The 24,136-nt window shown below is 42.3% G+C and overlaps 1 protein-coding gene across 1 annotated transcript in view; it reads right to left on the bottom strand.

Annotated features, from left to right (window-relative positions):
• Positions 1 to 10,963: 10,963 nt before the first annotated feature.
• The window catches only part of AP2M1 (adaptor related protein complex 2 subunit mu 1), a gene marked incomplete in the record, with an annotated part of 35,696 nt that continues 22,523 nt past the window's right edge, over positions 10,964 to 24,136 (bottom strand). Inside the window, 5 exon segments of the mRNA XM_056565612.1 lie at positions 10,964 to 12,031; positions 12,374 to 12,485; positions 13,480 to 13,577; positions 14,450 to 14,585; positions 17,029 to 17,148. Coding sequence (XP_056421587.1) covers positions 11,897 to 12,031; positions 12,374 to 12,485; positions 13,480 to 13,577; positions 14,450 to 14,585; positions 17,029 to 17,148 — 601 coding nt within the window.

The following is a 24,136-nucleotide window of genomic DNA, read 5'->3' as shown; positions in this document are numbered from 1 at the left end:
GCTGAAATGGTTTTTGGGAGGCATGTCGCATTTAGGAAGCCCCTATGGTGTCAGAGCAGAAGAAAAAAAAACACATGGCCTACTATATTGGAAACTACACCCCTCAAGGAACATAAGGGGTACAGTGAGCCTTAACACCCAACAGGTGTTTGATGACTTTTTGTTAAAGTCGGATGTGTTAATGAAAAAAAAAAATGTTTCACAAAAATGCTATTTTTTTTCCAAAATTTTAAATTTTTACAAGGGGTAATAGGAGAAAATGCCCCCCAAAATTTGTAACCTCATTTCTTCTGAGTATGGAAATACCCCATGTGTGGACGTCAAGTGCTCTGCTGGCACACTACAATGCTCAGAAAAGAAGGACTGCCATTGGCTTTTGGGGACACAATTTGTTTGGAATGGAAGTCAGGTGCTACGTGTGTTTACAAAGCCCCCATAGTGCCAGAACAGTGGACCCCCACATGTGACCCCATTTTGGAAACTACACACCTCACAGAATTTAATAAGGGGTGCAGTGAGCATTTACACCCCACTGGCGTTTGACAGATCTTTGGAACAGCGGGCTGTGCAAATGAAAAATTACATTTTTCATTTTCATGGACCACTGTTCCAAAAATCTGTCAGACACCTGTGGGGCATAAATGCTCCCTGTACCCCTTATGACATTCCGTGAGGGGTGTCGTTTCAAAAATGGGGTCAAATGTGGGGGGGGGGGGGTCCATTGTTCTGGCACTATGTGGCCTTCAATTCCGGACAAATTTTCTCTCCAAAAGACCAATGGCGCTCCTTCTCTTCTGAGCATTGTAGTGCACCCGCAGAGCACTTTACATTCACATATGGGATATGTTCTTACTCAGAAGAAATGGGGTTACAAACTTTGGGGGGGCTTTTCTTTCCTATTTAACCTTGTTAAAATGAAAAATTTAGGGTAACACCAGCATTTTAGTGAAAAAAAAGTTTTTCTTTATTATCCCCTCCAACTTTAATGGAAATTAGTCAAACACCTGTGGGGTGTTAAGGCGCACTATACCCCTTGTTACGTTCCGTGAGGGGTGTAGTTTCCAAAATGGGGCCACATGTGGGTATAAATTTTTTTGCGTTTATGTCAGAAATGCTGTAAAATCAGCCAACCCTGTGCATATCACCAATTTAGGCCAAAACTGTACATAATGCGCTCTCACTCCTGAGCCTTGTTGTACGCCCGCAGAGCATTTTACGCCCACATATGGGATATTTCCGTACTCAGGAGAAATTGAGTTACAAATCTTTTTTTGTTTTTACATCTTGTGAAAATAAAAAGTATGGGGCAACACCAGCATGTTAATGTAAATTTTTTTACACTAACAGGCTGGTGTAGACCAACTTTTCCTTTTCATAAGGGGTAAAAGGAGAAAGCCCCCCAAAATTTGTAGTGCAATTTCTCCTGAGTACAGAAATACCCCATATGTGGCTCTAAACTGTTTCCTTGAAATACGACAGGGCTCCGAAGTGAGAGAGCGCCATGCGTATTTGAGCACTTAATAAGGGATTGCATAGGGGTGGACATTGGGAATCACTGGCATAGAATACCCCTAACAGGATGCCTCCAGCTGTTGCTAAACTCCCATCATGCCTGGACAGTCAGTGGCTGTCCGGAAATGCTGGGAGTTGTTGTTTTGCTACAGCTGGAGGCTCCATTTTGGAAACACTGCCGTACGATACGTTTTCATTTTTATTGGAGGGGACAGTGTAAGGGGGTGTATATGTAGTGTTTTACCCTTTATTATGTGTTAGTGTAGTGTAATGTTTTTAGGGTACATTCACATTGGCGGCGGTTTACGGTGAGTTTCCCACTAGGAGTTTGCGCTGCAGTGGAAAATTTTCCACAGCTCAAACTTGAAGCAGGAAACCCTCTGTAAACCGCCCATGTGATGTACCCTGTACATTCCTGGCAAACCTCCAGCTGATTCAAAACTACAACTCCCAGCATGCACTGACAGACCATGCTTGCTGGGAGTTGTACTTTTGCAACAGCTGGAGACACACTGTTTGGAAAACCTTCAGTTAGGTTCTGTTACCTAACTCAGTATTTTCCAAACAGTGTGCCTCCAGCCTGCAGTTTTGCAACATCTGGAGGGCTACAGTTTATAGAGACCACTGCACAATGATCTCCAAACTGTAGCCCTCCAGCTGTTGAAAAACTACAAATCCCAGCATGCCCACACAGCAAACAGCTGTCTGGGCATGCTGGGAGTTGTAGTTTTGCAACATCTGGAGGGCTACAGTTTAGAGACCACTATATAGTGGTCTCAAACTGTAGCCCTCCAGATGTTGCTAGGCAACTCACCGGCTTCCGTAGGATCCAGAGAGCCGCATCGCCGCCCTCTTCTGCCATGATCCCCGCCGCTGATTGTCGCCTCCGCCGACAGGTAAGTGGACGTTCAGCGCCGATCCCCTTCGGTTTCCCCGTTCTGCCCCCCCTATTGTGGGTGGGCAGAATGGGGAAACCGAAAGTTAACCCCCCCGCCCCCAATCTGCTATTGGTTGTCGCTTCTAGACGACCAATAGCAGGGGCAGGGGGATTGTGGGTGTCTTGGAAAACCCCAATCGCCCTTATTTTCTTGGTCGCCATAGACCCACATGACCCGGAAAAGCTGCAAATCTGCGCTGACATTGGGGGGGGGGGGGGGGGGGGAGAGAAGGTGTTGTGTCAGGACCCCCCCGGGCATTGGCACGGGATGCCTTCTGAATGATTTCAGCAGTCATCCCGGTCCGATCACCGCCCGGCGAGTGGCAGTAGGAAATGTGGAGGGCGTACAGGTACGCCCTCCGTCCTTAAGTACCGGATGCGAAGGCGTCCATACGCCCTCCGTCCCCAACAGGTTAATGTTTTATTAGGATTTTCTATAATCCCTTAATGACCACGGACGTATATTTACGTCCGTGGCCGATATGTGAAGCGCGTTTCTTATCTGCGGGGTCCTGGTTGCTATCAACAACCGGGAACTGCGGCTAATACCAGATATCGCCGATCCCTTCTAAAACAGGAGAATGCACTGCCGGTTAGCTCAGCGGGTGAAATCATGGCGTTCCGGACAGCTGAGAGGACAGCGGGAAGCGTCTTGCCTTCTTCCTGGCTGTCCGATCGGCGTTTGATTGCTCCAAGCCTGAAATACAGGCTTGAGCAAACAGGCGCAGAAAACACCGATCAATGCAATGCTATGACAACGCATTGAACAGTGTCTGCAATCAGTGTATGCAGTAATATAGCCACTAGAGGGGGCTATAACACTGCATAAGGCTGCATTCACATCTCTTTTCTACACTAAGGGTGCTGGATCCGGCTGGGGAGGGGCAAACCGGGCTCTCCCTTACCCAGCCGTAGTATATTACGCTTTTAGGTCCGGTCACAAAACTGGATACGGGTAAAAAATGAGCCAACCTAAGTCACCGCTTCATTCCGGACGGCTCAGTAAAGTAACTGGAGTTCAGCGCTGGTTCGGCCGGGGTACGGGAGAGCCCGGTTTGCCCCTCCCCCAGCCGGATCCGGCACCCGTAGTGTAAAAATGAGATGTGAATGCAGCCTAAAAAAAGTAAAAAAATAAAAAAAAAAGCTAATAAATGTGATTTAACCCCTTCCCTAATAAATGTCAGAATGAACCATTTTCCAATTTAAAAAAAAAGTGTGTAAATAAAAAACATGTGGTATCACCGCATGCGTAAATGTCCGAATAGTTAATTAAACCGCATTGTCAATGGCGTACGTGGCCAAAAATTTCAAAAAGTCCAAAATAGCATATTTTTGGTTACATTTTCTATCATTAAAAAATAAATAAAAAGTGATCAAAAAGTCTGAACAAAAATGGTACCGATAAAAACTTCAGATCACGGCGCAAAAAATTAGCCATCCCCATATGTCGAAAAATAAAGGTTATAGGGGTCAGAAGAGGACATTTTTAAACGTACAAATTTTCCTGTATGTAGTTATGATTTTTTTTTTCCCAGAAGTACAACAAAATCAAACAAAGGAAACGAGAGCCCCCAAAAGTTACAAAATGGCGTTTTTTCTTACATTTTGTCGCACAATGATTTTTTTTATCCGTTTCAATGTGAATTTTTGGGTACAATTACTAATGTCACTGCAAAGTAGAATTGGTGGTGCAAAAAATGAGCCATAATATGGATTTTTAGGTGGAAAAAAAACGAAAATGCAAAAACTTAAAAACGCTTGGTCCTTACGGGGTTAATAGGTTTTGACCAACAGAGTCTTGTATAATTATAAAATACAAATATATATATATATGAAAGAAGATATCAGCTTTCTTTTTGAGTATTTAAAGTGTACCTCACATGATCTTGTTAAATTACCTGATTTTGGACTTCTGCCGTGCCAGCAGGAGTTTAAAGTCAGTGTAAAAGATGGGGGAAAATGTGCTCTGGACAAGTAGGGAGACACCTAGTGGTGGCTTTTTTTTTTTTATAAACACAAATAAAACATAGAAAACATTTTTTTTAACCTAAGTGCATTAGAAAGATGTTTTATTTACCATAAGGAGTGCAATAGCAAAAAATGTGTTTTAAAATTTTTTTTTTAATGAGAGTGCCCATTTAAGGCTCATTTCACACTGTTAAAGGGGTACTCCGGTGAAAACCTTTTTTCTTTTAAATCAACTGGTGGCAGAAAGTTAAACATATTTGTAAATTACTTCTATTAAAAAAATCTTAATTCTTCCAGTACTTATTAGCTACAGAGGAATTTCCTTTCTTTTTGGAACACTGATGACATCACGAGCACAGTGCTCTCTGCTGACATCTCTGTCCATTTTAGCAACCATGCATAGCAGATGTATGCTAAGGGCAGCATGGTGGCTCAGTGGTTAGCACTGCTGCCTTGCAGTGCTGGGGACTTGGGACAACAATAAATAAAGCATTATTATTATAACGTCAGCAGAGAGAACTGTGCTCGTGATGTCATCAGAGAGCATTCCAATAAGAAAATAATTTCCTCTGTAGTATTCAGCAGCTAATAAGTACAGGAAGGATTAAGATTTTTTAATAGAAGTAATTTACAAATATGTTTAACTTTCTGCCACCAGTTGATTTAAAAGAAAAAAGGTTTTCACCGGAGTACCTTTTAAATATTCTGTAAATTTTTTTATTTTTTTTAAACTGACGGGTAGGGTGCTGACACCTTGTGCCCACTGATCAGCTGATAAGCAGAGCTGCTGTGCCCGATTGTACAGTACAAATAGTGTGAATCCATTGTGTAGTGGCTATGCTGGGTTCCTGTAGCTCTGCTCCCATTTAACTGGTCAGAAAAAATGGTTAACAATGTGCATAAATGTCTTTTCCCTTGTAATAAACAGCCAGCAGAGTCATTAAAGGCAAACAGACTAAAATGAGGTATAACTAACCTTGGATCCATGGTCCAGTTCAAGAGATAGATCCATTATTAACAGACATTTCTAAAGTGTATATTGCTGTCTTTATGCAATGGAGACAGGACCCGGCATACCCAGCATCCCTGCCCAGATTGTGCAAACCTGGTGATTAACAAGGTCAGCTAATAATAGGTCTATCTCCACAACCGGACCACGGATCGGGATAAGCTATAACTTAACTTTACATTGCATTGCAATAATAAAAAGGAAAAAAAAAAAAAAAAAAAAAAAAAAATCAGGCTCCATGCCCAGAAGAGATAAGTAGAATGAGCATGTTGGGGTCCCTTCGGAAGTGAGGCCACCTCCATGCGGAGGATACGTTTTGATCAAAAAGTGTGCTAAGAGCCATCATTTTTTTTTTACCAAGAGTGTTGCTGCAACCTTTTTTTTTTTTTGCCACACCAGTATGTACTCGTGTATTAGGTAGTTGTGCTAGCTATTTTTCATGTGTTTTTTTTTCTTGCAATGCAAGTGAGGGGGAGTGGCAGCCTCTTTAGCAGTGCAACCCTCCCTATTCACAGGTTCTCAAATTGATAGTGGATCCTGCACATAACCTAGTCAGAGGCCATATTCCCAGCGTGGTAGATGGGGGACCCGTTTTTATGAAGTGCACTAAGAGCTTCTATTTTTTGACCAAGGGGTTCTTTTTGTATAGCAAGACATTATTTTTGTATACCTCAATTTCATTGTGCAATCTGGTGATTAACATATTAGCAATGTCGACTAATAACGGGTTTAGCTCCATAATCAGACCATCAACTCGGGTAAGTTATACCTCATTTGAATCCAGTTCCCTGCACCATACCCATGTATAGGGTTTTGTGCAGGTGAATTGGCTATCCGTTTTACTTTAAAAAGCGTTAAATGCTCAGAATCTCGCTAAATTTTTTTTCATAAAATTAGATTTGGTACTATAATCAGGAATAAACATCATTACAAATGGCGTACGATGTGATTTGAGTTGATATTTATTTGCGAGCATACGCGCTAGACTCCTCTATTGCTATATATATATTTCTAGTTCGTAGATAGCCAGCACGGCACTGCTTCCCTATTTGAGTGTAGAACAATGATGAAATGGCAGACTTGGACTAGGAATGCTGGAGGTGGTGCTCTGATTGACAATAGTACATGAAAACGTTTCAAAGAAGCAGGAAAATAATCAGCAACTCACCGCAACCAGCTGAATAAATCTTTTATTTCATACTCACAAATATGTTACATGGGAAGAGGGTAGTGGGGGGGACACAGGATGGCGACCAAGCTCCGTTTCGCAGGGCGATCGTGCTTCCTCACGATCACCGTGCGAAACGGAGCTTGGTCGCCATCCTGTGTCCCCCCACTACCCTCTTCCCATGTAACATATTTGTGAGTGAGTATGAAATAAAAGAAGATTTATTCAGCTGGTTGCGGTGAGTTGCCGATTATTTTCCTGCTTCTTTGAAACACTATATATATATTTCAACATATTCAAAATTCAACATATAAATGTTCCAGCATAACTTCCAAATGGCTGGAGATAATTGAATGAAACTTTGTACATGTTACTTATATATCAACTAAAGATATTAGGAGGAGTTAAACCAACCCCTTACCCACCACTTTATGGTGGGTGGGTTTAAAAAAAAATTTAAATTTAAAGTTGCAGAGAACGGGGAACGCCCACTTTCTCCTGCCGGGAGCTCACATGAGGTGAGCAAGGGGAAAAGTATAATACAGAGCTTTTTAAAGCTTTTTTTTTTTTTTTTTTTAAAGGGCAGGAGTGGTGTTAGATTATATTCCCTAACTACTCCCAAGTTAGTTTAGAAAATCTGGTTTGATGACAGATACTCGAAGTATGTAGGTGGCTGAATCTGAGGTTGAAGCCACAGTATGGTTTCAGGAGGAACTGGATGGCATGTGGTTGATTCCAGCTGCACCCTCTGAGGATAATCAAGCCCACACAGTAATATTTGCCACCTCACCTATACCATCCACTATTCTGAAGGTTGAGAATGTATGCTTTTTAAAATACAGGAGCCTCTATTAGGCCATAGGAACTTAAGTTCTAATAAGTTAAATTAATAACTCTCCAATAGCCTTCTTAGGTAACTTTAAGCTGTATTCACATGTTGCGACGTATTTGCGGTATAACAATCATGGCATGAAGTTTTACTGCAAATTACTAAAACCTTGGCAAAAATGTAGTTTGATGCGGTTCCGTAAATAAGCCACAATGTATGAATAAAGCCTAACAGAGATGGTGCAATCTAGGCATAACTGCGTAATGGTATTCACAACAAATAGGAAGTTAGGAAACTGTTTAAGTAGTGGTGTAAAACTTATCTATAAAAGTGATTCAGGTGCCCAAATGTTCTTTGCTGAAAATATCTATTTTAAAAGGAGTAGTCCAATCTGAAAAGAATTTATCCCCTCTCTGCAGGATAGGGGATAAGTGTCAGATTGCACAGGTCCGTCTCAGTTTCACATGTCCATAATCTCCGTGCAGAATTCCGCCGGAGATTTGTGAGCAGCAGAGTCCCGTTGAAGTCAACAGGATTCTGCTGTACTGTGCACACTACGAAATTTCTGTGCCTGAGGTTTTTGGTCTGGAAATTCCATTTTCCATGTCCGCAGAAAGAACACGTTCATTCTTTCAGCAGACTGCACGGAATGCATGAGAATCTAAGAGACTGAATTTCCTTGCGGTCTCTAAGCAACAGCATATTATGCTGGCGCATGCAGTCTCTGGAATTTCCACAGAGATTATCCGTGTGGACAATCCAGACGGGTGAATATTGCCTCAGGCTACGTTTCCACTTGGGTTTTTCTTTTGTGCATTTTTCCAAAAAACAGGCCAAAACTGCCCCCATGGCATTTTTTTCATGGGAAAAAAAATATAACAAAATGCTGCACACAGATTTTAGCTGTAAATCAATGAGAAATCGCAAAATTCTTTACACTTTGCATTTTTCAGTTTGGCTTTTTTTTTAATCCTTTTGGCATTTTTTAACTTTTTTTGGGGCGTTTTTCAGCTTTTGCAAAGCCACAGCATGTTGATCCTATGGTGTTTTTTTCCCCTGAAATCGTGGCGTTTTTTCTCCCATAGAAGTCTAGGGGAGTTATAAAAAAAAAAAAAAAAAACACGACGTGGGTTTTAACTTTGGCATTTTTGCAGGCAGCTTTAATTTTTTGGGGGGATTTTAGCGATCCAAAAAATTGATGGAGATACCTTTTTGTTAACATTTCCTAGGGTACCATTAAATAAAAACACAGTAGTGAAGGAAAAAAATTGTATTTAACAAAATGTATCTTTTTTTTTTAATACATTTTTAAACAGGGATCAATTTATGTGTGCAGGCAGGGCATTAAAAATGTAGCCGACAATAATAAAAAATGTAGTGTGTGTGTGTTTTCTCCAATTTAGTTAGTACTACTACTACTCAGCATAGAACACACTGTTCCATGATGGTGTAGTAGTACCAGTACTAATTGACAGATCGCCCAGGGTGTCACTTCTGACAATCGTTGTGATCCTCCTGTATAATGTATAGATGCGGCTGGCCACTCTTCTATGGTTCCCTGCACTGCTATATAATACACATACACACACACACACACACACACACATATATATACATATATATATATATACACACATTCACATTTCCCACAGAGCTGTGATTGGCCAGATGGTTCCAGCCAATCACAACTCTCTGTGGGAAATAAAAATAGGTCAATATTTACAGCAGTGCAGGGGACCAGAAAACAGCGTACCTGCAGTTAAGGACAGATCACAGCAGGTGTCACTCCTGACACCTGCTGCGATCATCCTTCATCCCTGAGATGCGGGGCGGCTTTCTCCTGCGCTTGCATTTCTGCTCTGTACTCCAGCCGGCCACTCACTTATTCATATTTCCCGCTGAGAGCGGGGATTGGCTGCCACCATCCGGCAAATCACCACTCTGGGCGGAAAATATGAGCGAGTGAGGTGAACACATCACTGGCCAACCTGGAGTATAGTGCAGAGATGTGGACTGCTGTAGAGCCGCTCTGCATCTCTGCTATAGATAAGACGATCGCAGCGGGTGTCAGGAGTGACACCTGGGGCGATCTGTCTATTATATTATGTGTTCCATGCTGAGAGTAGTAGTACTACCTTAAAAAAAAAAAACACACACACACACACACACACACACACACACACACTACTTTTTTATTATTGTCGGCTACATTTTTAGTGCCCTGCCCTCCCACATAAATTGATCCCTGTTAAATACATTTTATTCCCCATCACTACTGCATACCTTTTTTATAAAATGGGCCAAAAAATGCAATTTCCACTCAAAAGGGCAAAACAATGCCAGAAAGAACGCAAGAAAAAAAAACGCCAAACACAGGAAAATGCTGTGGTGTTTTTTTTCCTTGCTTTTTTTTAGGGCCACAAAAAAAAAAAAAAAAAAAAAAAAAACAAGTGTAAACTTAGCCTAAGTGTGCAATTCCTGATTGTAAAGTGCTGTGGAAAATTTTGGTGCAGGTATAATTGTCAAAATCTGTGCAGAGGAAAAATTGACCAGTTGCCCATAGTAACTAATCAAATTCATTTATAAAACAATAAATAAAAAAGGCCTCTTCTGAAAAATAAAAGCAGCAGTCTGGTTGCTATGGCCCACCTTTCCTGTGCACAAGTTTTGATAAATCTCCCCCATAGGATTGTGGGGCCAGTGATTTAGGAATCCTTTGGGAGGGTACAGAGTGATGGCTTTCAGAATTAAACTTAGGTTTAGGTGGTTGGGCATATACTTTTGAAAAATAACATCTTTTAATAGTTTTAGTATTTTGAGATAATGTTCCATAAATAGTCTTTTAGAGTGAGATCATGATCATTAATCAAGGTAACATAAGCTGTGCAAGAAGTGTAGCAGGTTAATCACCAAATTATGTAGAGAGCCCATCAGAAAGACTACTTTGATGCGGCAATGAAAAAAAGTTCTGGCCATCTCACCAAGGCAGCCGAACCTGGACACTAATCTCTTGCATTGGGCACAAAAAAAACAAACACAAAACAGTAGCTAGTGGGTTCAGGACCTACACAGAACAATCGAGGAGTCCAGATCAACTAAGATGGAGGCCAGAGTTCACTTCTGCTCACCTGCATGCCGTTCAGAGTCTCTCTGCTTACAGTGTGCCCTGTATGCCATAGAACTGAAAAGTGTCTGCTTTTTTACAGTTCACCCCCCGCCGCTTATTTTACACTTTTTAAGTCCCCATAGGAAACTTAGATTGCATTCACTGTTTAATGCTATGGCTATTTCATAGATTTATAAAGTCTGATCGGTGCTCCACAGATAAAGCCTGGCTATCTAACAGCAGGTGTTCAGGGTTAGTGAAGGTGGTGCTGCGGTCCGTTTCCTTTTATTGGGGATTTCTTATCTCATAAGGGTGTCAGGGTTAGGAAAATACATCTGTTAATCTTGCAGCTTGCAATGCAGGATAAACCGTCAAGGAGCATTTTTCATTCAGTAACTCACAATTTCTTCAATACATAAACCAGCCTCATCTGCTTCGTTTTCTACACTGTTTATTATGTTTATGATTCGACCATCACAAAGAAAAAAAAACAGAGCAAATCACGGCACAAGGAGTACAGGGACAGGGGGAGGGAGAAGTCACAGGGCCACACATCACATCAGTGGGAGCTACAGAATTCCATCCTTGCTGCTTTAGGATAAGTGACTGCTCACTGGCAGTGATATGTTTGATTCTTTACACTCCATGACACATTCTGTGTGACACTTATGGTCTCTTCCTCACTGATGAGAAGTAATGAAAAGGGCCAGAGAAAAATCCCTGAAACCTTTACCCTTACATTTGGTCATAATCGTTACAGACTAAAAGCCCTCAAAATGCACCAAGTACCATCCCTCCACGCAGAGTGATCCCACTGCGATTTTCTATCTCACATATTGATGTCATAGCTCACCACTTCCCCTCTTGCTGTTGAGCTGGCCTGCGACAGCATTAATAGTTAATGACAAACAGAAATATTTGGACACAGTAAACATGACGCTGCTACCTACTGGTGAGAGGGATATGATGGTAAGCACTACACTATTCAGAAATACTATCTGCCAGCAACACTCACAGACTGTGTGGTGGTATACAAGGTCAGGGGCAGCCGCATGTGAGAAGGGTTTAAAAAAACCACATAGCAGCAAGGTGGACAAGGAGATCCCTTTTAAATTTAGATCTCAAACTGTGGTTAACCTTTCAGAAGCTGAATCCGTGTGCAGAGCCTCCAGACTGAATGGGGTTAATGAGCCAGATGGCTGTAATGGTCGGGCGGAAGAAGCAAGAAAGGAAGGGAGCATTTTCCACTCTTCAGAGCCTGAGAGATTTGCCTCCCTGCTTTTAGTTGGGTTCACCCCATCGGAATGTAGTGTGATGGGGCAGCATTAATAATGGAAGTTGCTCCCTCCTCTCTAAGTATTGATGCATTAACAACGTGTCTCATAGATTCCACTGCGCCCAATATATCGCACCCATTTTATAACATCATGGTCGCTGTAGTTCAGCTTAGGTTCAAACACTTTCAGGTAACGAACTTTGAGGCCGGACGGAGCAAAAGGGACCTAGGGAAGAAGGCAAACAAGTGTTAATTTATTACAGCAACAGATCTTTTATATTGACATGGTGGTGGTTATAAGCCTTTATACAAGTGAGACAGTGATTGTGACCAGGTCATATACATTAAACGTTTTTCCTAACTTGAGCACAATCTTTGCACCAAAACAATTTCAGAAGACTATGTTAAGTGTCAATAAGAACAAGTACCAAACAATGGTAGATGCCTCAACTACTACAGTAACTGTGATCTCACTAGTTTTCGTAACATACAGGGAGTTATTTTTTTAAAACATATAATATATGTCAATAGTAGGCAGATTCCAGCTGTTTTGAATAAAGATACCTACCTCAAAGTTCATGGAAATAGGAGGGCGTGCCCACTTCTTCTTGTCATTGGTCGGCAAAAGCTCAATCTCCGCACTAATCTGTGATTCCTTCATTCCAGCCATGCGTTTTATCCTGGGTAATAAATTACAGAATTTTGCTGATTACAAAGTCAACCACACTACATATTAAGACGTGGGAAAATAAATTTCAGCTCATTAAAAATTGGGTGATTGTAAAGACTTTCACTTGTTTTGCAATCAACTATTCACTGATTTGTTGTCAAGTCAGGAAGTGAAGCGGCAAATGCCTCGTAGTACACCAGTCAAAATAAATCTCTCTTTCATATATTTTAAGCTGACCTACTTCATCTTCCACAATTTGCTTCCTTCTCCATTGGCAGCCATTAGATTTGGCCTGAGCTACAGTATAACTGAGATCCTTGTAAATCAGGGGTCTCAAACTGCACTTGCTGCAGCTAACGGCTGTCGGGAACGCTGGGAGTTGAAGTTTTGCAATATCTGGAGGGGTACAGTTTAAGACCCCTGTTGTAAATTATTCAATGCCTTTTGTTAGATTCTACACATTTAACATAATTAGGCAGTGTCAGAATCAACACTTTTTATATTATGTACATCTTAGCAACACATTAACCTTACTAATATACTGAAATTTTTTTTCTTTTTTTATAGAAATCATGGCTTATAATAAAAAGACAAAAAACAACCACACCCCACTGGGGGTCCCAAAACTGTCCAGAACATAATTCTGTCGCTAAAGCATGGGCTAAGACAAAGTCCTTTGAATGGCCAGGGAAAGAGGGAGGGAGGGGAGGAAGGGCTCCGTGCTTGCCTTGGACACCCCCTCCCCTTCAAGCAGTGGATGCTAGAACAAGTGAGAAAAACACAGGGCTTTGGGAGCCAAATACAGTAGATAAGACGCCTTAAAAAACCACCATGGGAAGAATACGCATGAGCTAGTTAGTAACATAAGCCTTGTTTTTTTCTGTGATATGACAGGTACGAATTGAACTCTTGGAAAACTTGGAAACCAATCTTGTTGCTATTTTACCAAGATGCAAATAGTAATATAAGGGTACAACTGAAATATTGAATTTATAATCACTTACTTCCAGACTATGGCATTTTCACTGGCCTTGTACTTGGCTTTTCCCTTCATACAAATGACCTGGACGCCGCTTGTGTTCAGTGGTGTGGGGATTCTAACCTGTAGAGGGGGAAAAAAAATTACAACCAACCTGAAATGTTAAACAAATAATTTAAAATTTCATAATTTAAGTGATTGGAGCCATGTTTCACAGTAATCAGTTTTCAGCAGTTTCCTCCTTATCACAGACAGAACAGTAAGTCTCAGCTTAGTTTCAAGCCTAGAGGCCAGAACGGAAACTGCACGATTTCAGGATTATAAAATATAAATAGTACAATGAAAAAAGAAAAAAAAAAAAAGAAAATTCTTGAATATGGTTAACCTAAAAACTTTAAATAATTACACACCCCCTTTAAAAACAAAAAGGAGCGCTCTGCTGAGTGCTTTGCCCCTTTGGCTCTGCCTGGAAAGCTGAGCGTGTTGTATATGTATTCATAGAAAGCTTCAGACTTTCTATAAATTCTCACCCTGTTTGCTTGAGTCTGAAATGTTAGGTTTCTTTAAGGGATTATAGAGGGTCTCAGACATCAACCAATCTAAATTTCTGAGATGTGATAAGTGCATGTAAGAATTTATAATAATGATGATAGGCATCCTTCTGAAAATAAAACTGAACAACCCCAGTTTTGTGTTTATACATTTCTCCTGTATCCCCCGCTATTTGCAAACCCAAAGGACACTTAAAAAGGGAACCTGTCATAACTTTCATGCCACCTGAACCACAAGTAATTAAGACAGTCCCTGGTGGTTTCTATCTGCCCGTCAGCCTTAATTGATAGACATCTCCCTGTTTGGATATCGGGAGAGGAGAGATCTAACAATTATGGCTGGTGAGGCAGGCAAGAGCCACCAGAGACCACCCAAATGACTTGGGGATTTAGGCAGCATGAAAATTTCCCTTTGAAACTTTATCACACTCTAGAATATCGCACCTCTATTTTTTGAGCCAGCAGGGAAGGCTTGAAGTTGGATTTAATGACAACTTTAACTTCCAGTTTAGTACGCCCCACCTCTCGAACCAGTGGGATGACACGGAATGGAAGAATTATGTCCTTTGTGGTTCGATATCTAAAAAGGGAAACATCAAAATTGAATTTAAAACATTAGCCCAGATTTAATACAGCGGTTGTGCAGAATTTGGGCTCCAAATGCATCAAGTGTGTGCTGCAGCGCAATTGAGACATTCACCCAGATAAAATTTGTCTGCGGACAAAGACGGTCTGGTAAAATGAAAGCAGAGCTGCTATTGGAAAAACCAGAGAGTTTTTGTCCACAGGCAGATAAACCTGGGCTGTTAAATGTATTCCACAATAGGGATGTAGCTTATCGGTAGAGGATAGGGCATAGGCAGAAATGGGCAAGACACATACCACAAATACAGACACCATTTTGGTGCACTTTTTTAGCCTAAAGCCAGCCAAAAGTTGGTCTAAACAGATTAGACCGTGCAAACGTGGACAGTCGACACATGCACAAGATTTATCAGACAGCATAATACTCTAATAAGTCTGGGAGAGAGTTTAAGTTTAGGAAGGAGTTGAATCCTTTACATCTTGATCTGAAGTTTATCTGGTGTACACCAAGAAAGAGATTTAATGCTTGGACAAAAGGGTGTATAAAGAGGTGGGAGATTGATTGGAGAAACTTATATGTCGAACCAACTGACAAATTATGTTATACATTTTAAGAGTTAATATTCCAAAAAGAATGATTGAATCTTTTCCTTGGAGTCAATTGCTCCAAGTTAGGATTGTGAGGATATATATACACGTGATCACCTGCCCATGTGGGTTAACGTATGTAGATGAGACCACAATGAAGGTGCGTGCATGGATTCAAACCCACAAGAGCGCCACATGAGCTGACTGAACACCTAATTGAGAGACCAGTCCCCTGGATTGAGATGTCTGGCTCATGAAGTCCATGATCCAATTGTACATTCAGGGATTGAACTGCTGAAGCAGCAGGGACGAGAGTCTCTGCCCGAGACAGGATCGAGGATTCCTCTGACATGACTAAGTGACCAACCCTGGAGGTTGAGGCAAGCTACAGCTGTAGCATTGTCTGCCTGGATACAGACAGGATGACTGACAAAAGGAGTGCAGTGGAACAATCACAGAAAGATCACTATGGGATCAGTCAATGTCTTGTAGCTCAGAAAAATACCCAGCAGAGTAGCAGAAACTACCAACCCTGAAAGAGCGCTGGGGAGGAGAGCCACCAGAGGAGCGAGCAACAGAAAGAAGAAGAATGAACTGACTGATCTAAAGAATCCATGTAGTTATTCCAACAAGAGAGGATTGCACTATAGACCTTATGTGCAGCTACACGTAGGGGACCGCCGATTGAGGCCATCTTAGCACTCTTTCAGTGAGCATGGACAAGGTGGCGCAGAGAGCAACTTCCCTTAGGGAACAAGGACCATTGCTGAAGAGGCATTGAAAAGCATGCCCAGAAAGGAAAGTCATTCAGAAGGTTAGAGAGGATTTGGGAAGAAAGCCAACACAGAAGAACAATGTTCAGGCTAGACAGATTCTGCTGCCTGGACAGGTCCTTCACCAATATGTTGTCCAGGTACAGGATGCTGGATGTGCATGGAGCTAAACAGGGCCATCAATTTGGTGGCGAAGACCTGGGAAGCCATAAGGAGGCCACAAATTAAAAGTGAACAGCAAAGCACAGAAAAGACTGGCGAGACCAGGTGATTTGGATATCGAGATTGTCATACCAGATATTCCCAGAAGAAAGGAATTTTACCGCATCACAGGGCCAGTAACTGATCTTAGAATAGGGTCAGAAACTCAGAATGAGCAACAAAAATAAACTACCTCCTACATTCTGAGATCAGAGAAAGGCAAACATCATTGAAAATGAGGAGTCTGCCTCCTGCTTGAGAAGAGTCAAGTGAGGGCAACTGTTCAGGCAGTGAACGATCTGGAGGAGTCCTGTTTGATAGGCTGGGGCAAGATCAAAACAGACGGGAACCAACAAATTGGGGCATTCTGTAAGAGATTGCTTAGATGTAGAGTCTGCTGACATCGACTTAAAGGTAAACAGTCACATTGAAAATGCAGGCGAGTATGTCTGTCTAGGTTTGTTTTTAACCTTTTTATGCATACACAAAGCATTTGGGGAGAGATGTACTACAAGTGGAAGCTTTGTATTTACAGAAAATATTTGAATGTTTTGTATTGCGGCACCATAGCACTTTATTAGGATCACATATCAACCATGAAACATCTCGTATGCTTATTTTGATTGGTGTATGTAAAATGGAGGGCTTTTATCTATCACCACCGCCTAAGGATGTTGTTTTTTTTTGGATTGAAAGTCTGGAATTTGGCAGCAAATGTAAAGTCCCCCTATTGCTCCCACTTAAATCATTGCCTTTCAGGAAAGCTTGCACAAAACAGTGGATAAAGAAATGAAAGTCAATAGATGTAAACCATGCACCTTGCAGACTCTCTTATAACAAATGTCAGGATTTTAGAAGCAATGAAAATAATTTTACCTCATTAGTTCAAACTCTCCATCGGGTGGAATAAAGCTGATGCTGCGCTCTGAATCAAACTTGCTGAGTCGAACACACTGATGGAATGTACAGTCATCAATAGCAATGGATTGTTTCCCACTGAAAAAAGAAAAAAACTCTTAAAATACATATCCAATTCTATGACCATTTAAACTATCCCAGCATGGACCCCAAAAGAACAGTAAACACTGTTAGGTTACATTTACACAGTGCAGAGCTGTTGCGCATATTAACTGCCTGAAACATTTGAATGGAGTATGAAGAAATTGCATTCTGTAGACTAAAATCTTATCAGATGAACGCAATATTCAGTTTCATAAAAATTCAGCAACACATCTATCCTATATAAACTTACTCTGTCGTTTAAATTGTCACTATGCTATATTAACACCAGAAATATTTATACATCTTACAAAATACTTTGCCCTTGATATCAGGAACATATCCAAAAGCAGAGGGCAGCACATCCAGAAAAGGCAGTAGTAAGTGCAAGAAGGTCTATGGGGCCCCGGTCACAGGGTCCAATAGCATATCCAGGCAAACAAAGGAGACAGCAGCACACTGGAGTATCCACGGGAACGTGATTTATTCCATGAACATTAAGTGCAAGTGCGACGTTTCGGGTTCCTCACAACACCATTCTCAAGCAGACTCCGTGACCAATACAGGGTATTTATAAGGAGTGCCATATACAATATCAACTCATTAAACAGTATCAAATCATCAAACAATTTACATAAATTCATAACAAAGTGCATGAGCTAATATATAGTGCGAGATAAGGGACCTTACAAGATGTCCAGAGGCAGTGTCAGTGATGTTAAAAACATTACATATGCATATAACATGAGAATGGATCAAGGTAAACATATTAGATCAATCAAGAAATATATTTACAGTAAAACACAGCTGGGAGGTGGCTAGACTCACCCTATATGTGTGTATATATAATCATGGTGCCTACCCCTTAATTCCCTGGTTGAACTTGATGGACATATGTCTTTTTTCGACCGTACTAACTATGTAACTGGCGTGGGAAGAATTACACTGCGATTGCGCAGCAAGTGAAATGATGTGATTAATTGTGCTGGCCAATCACGCTTCTACTGCTGCCGATCATGTGACTGGAAGTTACTGGGTCACATGATTGGAGCAGAGCTCTCTAACGCACGCATGCGTATATTGAGTATCAGAGTTACCATACTCCTAAAACTGGGAAAATAAAAAACAAGAGAAAACGAGAAACTAATAAGTAGTCTGTATAGCCAATTATGGCCAATGACTGATTGTAGAAATGAAAAAATATGAAAAGAATGAAAATGGAAAAAAAAAAGTGTAGGTGAAAAAACCCCAATCACAGCCATACTGTACGCAATCAATTGCACTATTGCCCCTCCCCTTACTGGTATCTCTGTCCGCAATATACCCACTTTGGGGGACAGCAGAGATGCTGTGTGATGGTGCAGAACCACATTAGTCCCCCACAAGGGAACCAGTAATTATGGGTTTACACCTACAGTGAACGTGGGTGCCACATTCATAAGGGCAATCATACAAGGGGCTACTCAATAACTTATGACACTAGCAGAAAGTTTAACCATTAAATTTAAAGGCATGCATACAAATACAATTTCAAAAATATAAATAAATAAAAATAAAATAAAAAAAACAGATAATATATAAAGTAAATTTAATTTTTAAATTAAGATAAGTTTTTTAGTGTATCTGGGCGAGTGTATGAGAGAGAGTTGGGTCCAGCACATATTCACACTAACAAACGTGTAAGTAAGAGTTTATTATATGTAATACATCTATTATATTTAAACCATTTCTATACTGTGCGCGATTAAATAATCTTGCAGGGTTGTCTTAGCCACCTTCCCAACAATGGTTCTGCAAAATTTTAAAGACAAGAATACAAAATTAGAAACAAGTATAAAAAACAAAAACACAATTAAAATAAGGTCACTACTAGTGATATATACCTATTCAATTGTAGCACCAAGAGAACACTAAAACAGCATCATAACTGGAAACCACATAGTACATCATGCATTGTATATCTGTGTTACGATAAATTAAACGTTCAATCCCTTCGGCCGAGGGGTCTGTAGTGTGTGTATCCACATTAACTCTGCGTTTCAAGAGGCTGTTTCGGTCTCCCCCTCATTTGAGGAGGGGGGGGGGGGGGGCTGTTACATGGTCAATTAATGTACATTGTACATTTGAGATCTCTCTCACAATGGCCAGCTTCTACAAAATGTTTTGAAATTGGGAGATCTAACCTACCCTTCTGAATACTGTATCGGTGTTGATTAAATCTAGTCTTGAAGTCCCATGTGGTCTCTTCAACATAGAGAAGACCACATGGGCACTTCAAGACAGATTACATGGTCAGACGTACAGGACAGATAACGTCTAAGCCTGTAGGTCTGTCCAGACCAAGGATGTGTAAAAACTGGTCCCTTATCCATATAATTACAGTTCACACGCAGTCCGGAAAAAGGGATCTTATCCCTGCTGTCAGTCAGGTATGGGTGGGAACTTATTTTCAAAGATACGTCACTTTTGATCAGCTTATCTCGTAGATTGGGAGCGCAACGATATGAGATTAATGGTATCCCTCTGAAATATTAGGGAAACAGCTCTGTAAAAGACCCCAATGTTTATTCGAGGTGCTGGCTATATTTTTGAATGTTCTTCATATGTAGAGACAAAAGAAACACGAGGTTTAGAACTTTTTTGTTTGGGTTCATAGATCAGTTTGTGTCTATCCATGGCTAAAACCTTATTTTAACTCTGCAGGAGCCACGTTCTCTAACGTTAGATAATAGTTTGCTAAGAGCTGATTCTATCCTGAGCCTCGATGATACGTCTCACCCAAAGCATTTGACTGCCCGGGAAAGAGCGTATCATCAGGCGGGGGTGACAGCTAGTAAAATGCAGGGCTGAATTACAATCAGTGGACTTAGTATATAAATCCGTTGTTAGATGGTCACCGGAAATGGACACCAATGTGTCTAAAAAATTAACTGAGGAGCAAGAGGCATTCAACGTAAGCAGAATAGACTGATTAGCTGTGTTAAAGGTAATCATGGATGTATCAGAGGCTGATAGAATAGAACCATCTCTTAAACTGATATCTAACTTTCAGGATCGTGGCTATCCGTATAGTTTGCTCCTGCAGAGTAAAAATAAGGTTTTAGCCATGGATCTTTGATCTTTAACCAAACTGATCATTGAACCCAAACAAAAAAAGTACCAAACCTTGTGTCTACTTTGTCTCTAGATATGGAGAACATTCAAAAAAATAAAGACAGCCAGCACCTCGAATAAACATTGGGGTCTTTTACAGAGCTGTTTCCCTAATATTTCTGAATTTAGAGAGAGACCATTAATCTCATATAGTCATGCTCCCAATCTACGAGATAAGCTGATCAAGAGTGGAGTATCTTTGAAAATAAGTTCCCAACGATACCCGACAGTCAGGAAAAAGGGATCTTCTCCCTGCTGTGAGTGTGTGAACTGTAATTATATGTAATCTATGTCTTGAAGTGCCCATGTGGTCTTCTCTATGTTGGAGAGACCACATGAGACTTCAAGACTAGATTTAATCAACACAGATACAGTATTCGGAAGGGAAGGTTAGATCTCCCTGTTTCAAAACATTTTGTAGAAGCTGGTCATTGTGATAGATCTCAAATTTACATTAATTGACCATGTAACACCCCCCTCAAACGAGGGGGGAAACTGAAACAGCCTCTTGAAATGCAGAGTTAATGTGGATACACACAATGCAGACCCTCGGCTGAAGGGACTGAACATTAAATTTATCGTAACACAGATATTCAATGCATGATGAACTATGCAGTTTTCAGTTATAATGCTGTTTTAGTGTTCTCTTGGTGCTACAAATGAATAGGTATATATCACTAGTAGTGACCTTTTTTGTGTATTTTTGTTTTTTTATACTGGTTTCTAATTTTGTATTCTTGTCTTTTATATTTTGCAGAAACATGGTTGGAATGGTGGCTAAGACAACCCTGCAAGTTTATTAATAACGTACAATACAGAAATGGTTTAAATATAAATATATTACATATAATAAAAACTATTTTTTTTTACTTACACGTTTGTTAGAGTGAATATGTGCTGGACCCAACTCTCAGACACTCGTCCAGATACACTAAAAAAGGAGATTTTTTTTTTGTTTACTTACCGTAAAATCTCTCTCTCGAAGGATCCATTGGGGGTCACAGACCGTGGGTGTATGCTACTGTCTCTAGGAGGTGCGACACTATGGTAATAAAAAAAAGTCAGCTCCTCCCAGCAGGATATACCGCCTTCAGGCTCTGAGCTAGTCAGTTTAAGTTCCAGAGCAATAGTAGGAGACCAACAGGTCAAAGAAAAACCCAAAACCGTCCGAGAACCAGAAGAAAAAAACATAACTGAACACACCCTCGGACAGAGAACCAAAGGAAAATCCCAAAAAGGGCGGGAGCTTTGTCCCCCAATGGATCCTTCGAGAAAGATTTTACGGTAAGTAAACAAAAATCTCCTTTTCTATATCGGCTCCATTGGGGGACACAGACCGTGGGACGTACCAAAGCCGTCCCTTGGGTGAGCAGTCAGGCAGACGGCCGATCCACTGCCGCCTGCAACACTTTACGACCCTGACTAGCATCAACCGATGCGAAAGTATGAACTCTGTAAAACCTCGAGAAAGTGTGCAAAGACGACCAGGTAGCCGCCTTGCAAATCTGCGAGGCTCTATTCTACAGAACGGGTAGAATGAGCCACAACTCTGAAAGGAGGAATCTTCCCCTTACAGCGATAGGCTTCCAAAATGGCGGACCGAATCCACCGAGAAATGGTGGCCTTGGAAGCAGGTTGTCCCTCGCGATGACCTTCCGTAAGGACGAAGAAGGAACCACACTGACGAAACGAAGAAGTGATGGAGAGATAAGACCGAACAGCCCGAATTACATCCAACTTGTGTAGTAAGTGCTCCTAAGGATGAGAAGGAGCAGGACAAAAAAGGACGGGAGGACAATGTCCTCATTGAGATGAAAGGCCGAGACCACCTTAGGCAAAAAGGAAGGATCTGGCCGGAAAAAGACCTTGTCCTGGTTGATCACCAGAAACGGAGAACGGCAGGAAAGAGCTGCCAGTTCAGACACCCTTGCGGATGGAGGTGATAGCAACAAGAAAAGCCACTTTCCAAGAAAGGAGGCGGAGAGACACCTCTCTAAGGGGCTCAAAGGGTGCACCCTGGAGGGCACTCAGAACCAAATTCAAGTCCCAAGGAGGAGAGGGTGAGCGATAAGGAGGAACCGCGTGCGCCACTCCTTGCAGGAAGGTCCGGACATGAGAATTAGAAGCCAGGGGCTGCTGGAAAAGAACAGCAAGGGCCGAAACCTGACCTTTAAGGGAACTGAGACAACCCCAGTTCAAACCCAGACTGCAAAAAAGAGAGAAGAAGTGGAACCGAGAAGGTTACCGGGGAGAAGTCCTGAGCTTCATACCAACGAAAATAAGACTGCCAAGTACGGTGGTAAATTCTTGCGGAGGAGGGCTTACGAGCCTTGAGCATGATGTGAATGACTTGGGAAGAGAATCCGCAGGCCCTCAAAACCGCGGTCTCAACTGCCACGCCGTCAAATGCAGCGACTGCAAATTGGGGTGGCAAAAAAAGGACCCCGAGAGAGAAGGTCCGAGTGGAGCGGAAGACGCAGAGGAGCGTCGTCCAGGAGCCTGACTACGTTGGCGTACCACGACCTTCGGGGCCAATCTGGAGCTACCAGAACGGCGGGGACGTCCTTTGCCTTGAGCTTCCTCAGCACCCTGGGAAGGAGCGGAAGAGGAGGGAACAGATAGGGTAGGGCAAAACCCGCCCAAGGCATCACTAGGGCATCCACGGCCAGAGCCTTAGGGTCTCGGGACTTGGACACAAACGGAAGGATCTTCCAATTGTGCCGGGACGCGAAGAGGTCCACGTCCGGAATGCCCCAGAGGTCGCAGAGCTGCGCAAAGACCTCCGGATGAAGAGACCACTCGCCGGGGTCGGGCGAGGACCAACTGAGGAAGTCCACTTCCCAGTTGAGCACTCCCGGAATGTGAATCGCCGAAATGACGGGAACCTTGCTCTCCGCCCAGGTGAGAATCTTGGTCACCTCGGCCATGGCTGCCGAGCTGCGAGTGCCGCCCTGTCGATTTATGTACGCCGTGGCGTTGTCCGACTGAACGCGGACAGGATGGGACTCCCAATCAAGAAGACAGAAGAATCGCCCATAATTCCAATAAGTTAATCGGAAGAAGGGTCTCCAGGGATTGGACGGTTCAGGGACTCTGGTCTCCCCTGAACACGCCGCCCCAGCCCGACAGGCTGGCATCCGTTGTAACAACCTGCCAGTGAAGGGGGAAGAAATGACCGCCCTTGGAGAAGAAGGGGGGAGCGGAGCCACCAGAGCAGAGACTGACTGACCCTGTGAGGGAGAACAATCCGACGATCGAGGGACAGAGGAGACCTGTTCCATCGAGAGAGAATCGCCAGTTGAAGGGGGCGGTAATGAAACTGGGCAAAGGGAACAGCTTTCATAGTTGCCACCATCCGACCCAGGACTTCCATACAAGTGCGGATGGAGACTGAGACCTGGGTCCGAAGGGAGCAGACCCCCGACCCGAAGCGCCAGACGTTTGTCCGGCGGAAGACAAATACGGGCAGAGGCCGTGTCGAAGCGGAGTCCCAGGAAGGTTAGTGACTGGGTAGGACGGAGGACTGACTTTTCCCGGTTGACCATCCACCCGAAGCGAGTCAGAGTGTGGAGAGTGACATCCAGATTCTACAGAGTCTGAGCTCTGGTTGGAGCCTTGATGAGAAGGTCGTCCAGATAGGGTATCACCGAGATTCCCCTCGACCATAACAGGCCCATCACTGGCGCAAGGATCTTTGTAAAGACCCGAGGAGCCGTGGCTAGACCAAAGGGGAGGGCTACGAATTTAAAGTGCCCCTCTGGAACCGCAAAGTGGAGGTACCGATGATGGCCTGGAAATATTGGCCGATGAAAGGAACTCTCCTTGTTCCAGG

Source organism: Hyla sarda, chromosome 3 (assembly GCF_029499605.1).
Source record: "Hyla sarda isolate aHylSar1 chromosome 3, aHylSar1.hap1, whole genome shotgun sequence".
NCBI classification, from domain to species: domain Eukaryota; kingdom Metazoa; phylum Chordata; class Amphibia; order Anura; family Hylidae; genus Hyla; species Hyla sarda.
The sequence above is the reverse complement of the archived record's forward strand: the minus strand, read 5'-3'. Positions and strand labels throughout refer to the sequence as shown.